Source organism: Globicephala melas, chromosome 19 (assembly GCF_963455315.2).
Source record: "Globicephala melas chromosome 19, mGloMel1.2, whole genome shotgun sequence".
Taxonomy (NCBI): Eukaryota; Metazoa; Chordata; class Mammalia; order Artiodactyla; family Delphinidae; genus Globicephala; species Globicephala melas.
In genome coordinates this window covers 2,931,811-2,936,885 of record NC_083332.1, presented here as the reverse complement: position 1 = coordinate 2,936,885, position 5,075 = coordinate 2,931,811, and the positions used below count along the sequence as shown (strand labels likewise).

The window sequence follows — 5,075 nt, the reverse complement described above, 5'->3', positions numbered from 1 at the left end:
ACCTGCCGCCTACCTCCCACGTTCCTGCTCTCCCAGACTACTGGTCGATCTCCACCTTCACTTTGGCGGTCTCCCCACGTCCCTCTTCCAGAGTGTTTCCTGCCCCACACCCACTCCCTGACCCGTCGGCCCCCGATGCCAGCTGGCTTCCAGAGTCTCCCAACCCCGGTCCCGGCCCGTGGAAGTGGGTGCGCTGATGCTTTCGGAAGTTGGAGGAGTTGTTGAAAGTGCGATCGCAGAGGGTGCAGCGGAAGGGGCGCTCGCCAGTGTGGATGCGGGCATGGCCGCTGAGCACCGAGGACTGGGTGAAGCCCTTGCCGCACACGCCGCAGTGGTAGGGCCGCTCGCCCGTGTGCACCCGCTCGTGGTCTCGCATGTCTGAGGAGCGGCGGAACGGCTTGGCGCAGAACCTGCAGGCGAAAGGCTTCCCCACCGCCGCGCCTGCGGCCGCCGCAGCCATCACCACCTCCGACCTCTCCTGGGGCACCCCGGGCCGCTGTTCTTGAGCCGCCGCCGCCTCCGGAGGCCTTTGAGAGGTCCCCGGCTCCACCCCGTGTCGGTGCTGGTGCCGCAGCAGAGGTGCCAGGGCCTTGAAGGCCCGGGGGCAGAGCGGGCAGCGGTAGGGCCGCTCTCCCGTGTGCAGGCTGTAGTGGGCACGGAGGCTGGCGGGGCCTGGACAGCTGTGGCCACACACATGACACCGGCTTGGGTCCCCACCCTGCCCACCACCCTCAGCCCCCGCCAGGTGGCCGTGTTCGTGGAACAGCAGCTCGGAGACCAGCCGGAAGACAGCTGGGCACAAGGCACAGTGGAGAGAACCTGGCTCCGGGGGCTCAGGTACCAGCGTGGTGTCCGTCACCTTCACCACCTGGATCTCGATGAGGTCACTCGGGGGGGTGGCCGGGCGGCTATCATCAGGCACCAGGACCTGGGTGAAGCGGGGGGGGGAGAAACAAGGAGCCTGTGGACTCTGCCTCAAGGCCTCCCCACTACGCCTTATTAAACACACGTATTAAACACACTTACTAAAACACACTCTGTAACATACTGAGCCCCTTAATTTCTAGATTCGGCTCTCCTTCCTCTGAGATTCTGCCGTATGACCACCAAGACTTCCCCTCCTGTCCAAAATATATCACAGATCCAGCCATTTCTCTCCTCCACCCCACTTACAATTAAGCCAATCATTTCTTGCCAAGTCCCCTGACCCTCTGAATGACTCTGTTCCTACGCCTGCTCCCTTATAACCCACCTCCCCAAAGCAGCCCGAATGACCTTTTGAAAACGGAAATCAGACAGCAGTCATTTTCCCACTCAAAACCCTCCCATGATTCCAACTGCTCTTAAAATCCAAAAACGCCATCTACTACCCATCATGATCTGGCTCCCGCTTATCTCTCTGACCCTAGTGTAAATATAAGCCGGCACACAGCTGACTTCTCTCTTCTAAATTTAGCTTCCCTACCCCCCAACTCTATCAGCTCACTCTTTTTTATAGAACGTAGCACAATAAGTCTCGTCTATTGTCTCTCTTCCCTACCCAACTGCAAGCTGCAAAAGAATACAGCTTATGTGTCTCATTCACCTCTCCATCTGTCTAGCCCAAGTAGGAGCTGAGTAAATGTCTGTTGAATGAATGGTTGTCCTCAGATACTCTCCCATCCTGAGTGGGGTTCCAAGGTCACCTGGAGCAGTCATTTCTCCCCCCAAATCCTCTCCTGGGCATCAGGACGCATCACTCAGACCCTTGCAGAATCATCCCCCCACCCCAACGTGCATGCCCCAACCATAACCCCACACCTTTGTCTTTCAGGGTCACCTTCCCAACTTTCCACCTTAGAATTTCTGAGGCCCCGCCCTCTGAAGGCTCCGCCCCCTAATTAGACAAACTTCATCCCCGGGACTCCTCTCTCTGGACCTATCACCAGCTCAGATGTTCCGCCCAACGCCCTCCTCAGGCTCCACCCCCACTCAGGCCCCGCCCCTCCACCCTCATAGGCTCCGTGCTAAGCCCCACCCCTCGCCCACCCCGAGAAAGCACCGCCCCCAGGGCCGGAGCACTAAATACCTTCCCCGCCCAGCCCTAAGCCCCGCCCTGGCCCCGCCCACCCCTGCGCCCTCCTCCTGCCTCGAGCTCCCCGCCCAGGCCCCTTCCTCGCCCGCACCAGGTCCGGAGGCTCCGGGGATCTCGGCTCCGGGGCCGCTGAGCTCGGACTCCGGGGCTCCGGGCGCGCAGCGGCCATCTTGTGCCCAGGCCCCGCCCCCGAGGCCCGCGGTCGCTCCGGGAGGGGGCGTGGCCTGGGTTGGCGTCAGCGCCTTGGCGCAGGCGCACTGGAGGACGGGCCGGGGCTTCCCAGGAGCCGGGTCTCCCCCTCCCCGGGGAGAAAGTGATGAATTTCTTCCTAATTGCCTGTCACTTCCCGCAGGAGACAGCCTGCGTGGGTTACTGGGTGGCTGCGAACTAATTCGAATTTCTCTTTTTAACCTATATGAGTAAGCTCTGGCAGTCAGTTGACACTGACCAGAATTGAATAACCTTTGTTCTCCTTTCATGTTACACGTTTTTGTGGTCACCTCCTCTGCATGGCTTGTGATAACCCAGTGAGGCAAAGTTTATGAATGTAAGGTGTTTAAAGTCCGTTTGCAGAAAGATACTCAGCAAACAGCAACACTGGTGATACTGGGATTTATTTGCAAAAGACCTTAGGTGGTGTGGTGTAACGTTTGGGAAACGCCTTTTTTTCAGCCACGCGCAACGGCATGCGGCATCTTAGTTGCCGACCAGGGATGAACTGGTGCCCCCTGCAGTGGAAGTGCGGAGTCTTAACTACCGGACCGCCAGGGAAGTCCCGGGAAATGCTCTTTTGGAGGAAAGAGCCCAAAGACTGGCGGTTTTCGGCAGCACCAAGGACAGGGCTGAGGCCTTAGCCCTCCAACTGTTAATTTCATGGCCTGGCTGCGTGACCTTGGAGAGGTCAACATACTTCTCTCGACTGTGCCTGCATTTTCTCATGTACAAAAGTGTAGAGGGTTGTAAAACCTAATAAGAAAGAGATATGCAAGATCTTTGGAACAACCTTAAGTTGTTTTCTTGGCAGGGCAGGGTAGGAGATGCTAAACATGAAGGTCATTCCTAAATTCTCTGTTTCTCCTCCTTATGGGAACATGATTAAGATTGCATTTTCCTTTGCAGTTAGACGTGGCCATGTGATTCCCTTTGCCCAATGAACTATAAGTGAAACCAATGTGTGTCAACTTCAGCACAAGATAAGAGCCTGCAAGCTGTTCACCACTTTCCATCCAGGCTGTTCTGTGTGTGGGGATCTGTTGGGTGAAGTGAAGTTTCCATCAGCCTGAATTCCAGAGTATGTATCTACAGTGACCAGAAACTGATGCTCATCTTCCTTGGATATATAGCATTTAAAATTATCATTTGTTTGATTAAAGCCACTGAGCTTTGGGGTTGTTTGTTACTGCAGCAGAACCTATTGTATCTTGACTGATAAACCTAGGGAGTCTTTTTTCTTCTTCTTTTTTATTTTGGCTGCATTGGGTCTTTGTTGCTGCAGGTGGGCTTTCTCTAGTTGTGGCGAGCAGGGGTTACTCTTTGTTGCAGTGCGCGGGTTTCTCATTGTGGTGGCTTCTCTTGTTGTGGAGCGCAGGCTCTAGGCGCGTGGGCTCAGTAGTTGTGGCACGCGAGTTCAGTATTTGTAGCGCATGGGCTTAGTTGCTCAGCGGCATGTGGGATCTTCCCGGATTGAACGTGTGTCCCCTGCATTGGCAGGTGGATTCTTAACCACTGTGCCACCAGGGAAGTCCTAGGGAGTCTTTTCTTAATTTTATTTTGAACCATTTCTGTATACCAAAATTATTTGGAATCATGTAAACGGCTCCCTATCCTCACTAATAAACTTAGAAGACTATACAACTTTACAGAAGCAGTCTAAGCCCTCTGTGTATCGCCCCATCCATTTTCCTCCCTCCCTCCCCTGAGGTTATTAGATTTTGCATTTTCTGTTTATCATTCCCACGCATGCCTTCCTATTTTGCTACGTATCTGATACAACATGATATTGTTCTGCGTATGTTAACACATTTAGGATAAATGATATCATTTCAGTGTAAGCTTCTCTAACTTTCTGCCCCCTCGACATTGTTTTTTATATTTGTAAACATGGATACCTGTAGTCTAGTCACTCGTTGTCAATGCTGGTGTGATAGCCCACTGGTGATGATGCCATAGTACATTTTTTCATTCTCCTGTTGAAGGACATTGGGTTGGTTCCAATTTTTTTCCTTTTTATTGAAGTATAGTTGATTTACAATATTGTGTTAGTTTCAGGTGTACAGCAAAGTGATTCTGATATACATATATATGCATATATACATATATATTCTTTTTTGGATAGAAATATTCCTTTAAACATTTTTTTCCGTTATAATTTATTACAAGATATTGAATATAGTACCCTGTGCTATACAGTAGGTCCTTGTTGGTTATCTTTTTTTTTTTTTGCTGCAGAAAGCTTTATTGTTTCCCTTTGGCCCAGGGCTCGGAGAGGGCTCCAGGGCGGTTAACAAGCTGCCCAGTGGCTGCAGGGAGAGGCTGCAGGCAGAAGCCCTGACCCCAGAGGGGCTCCTCACAGGCCGCTGGGCTCCAGGGGCTCCTAGTGGTGCCTGAGGCTGAGCCTTTGGAAGAGACACTCGCCCAGCCCAGCCTGGGGGCCGAGCAGCCTGCGGAGGTTGCTCAGGCGGTCGCCCATCTTCTTGATGAGCTTCACCTGCTCATCCAGGAAGTGGCTCCAGGAAGTCCAGAGGTGGAGTCTGCGCGGGCAGAGCCCAGGGCCTGCGGACCCACAGGGCCTGGCGCAGGTTCTTCTCCGTCAGCCGGGCGGCTTCCACGGCGTCCTGGGCTTTCCCCACGCTCCTGGGACGGCTTCGGCACGTCCTGGAAGAGGGCGCGGCCACAGCGCTGCTTTTGCCTTTTCCAGTGAGCTCGTGCCCTCCGGCTTGTCCTCGGCCAGTTCGCGAAACGATGTCTCACGCCCTCGCGAGCTGCCGCGTCGTGTGGGAAG

At 54.1% G+C, this 5,075-nt stretch overlaps 1 protein-coding gene across 1 annotated transcript; it reads right to left on the bottom strand.

Moving 5' to 3' along the window:
- ZNF784 (zinc finger protein 784) lies at window positions 1-2,270 on the bottom strand. The gene is made up of 2 exons (XM_030851207.2): window positions 2,166-2,270; window positions 1-928 (listed from the first exon to the last, which is right to left on the bottom strand). Exons 1-2 carry the CDS (start codon window positions 2,241-2,243, stop codon window positions 38-40), a joined length of 969 nt encoding a protein of 322 aa, XP_030707067.1. The 5' UTR covers window positions 2,244-2,270; the 3' UTR covers window positions 1-37.
- Between the last annotated feature and the right edge of the window lie 2,805 nt (window positions 2,271-5,075).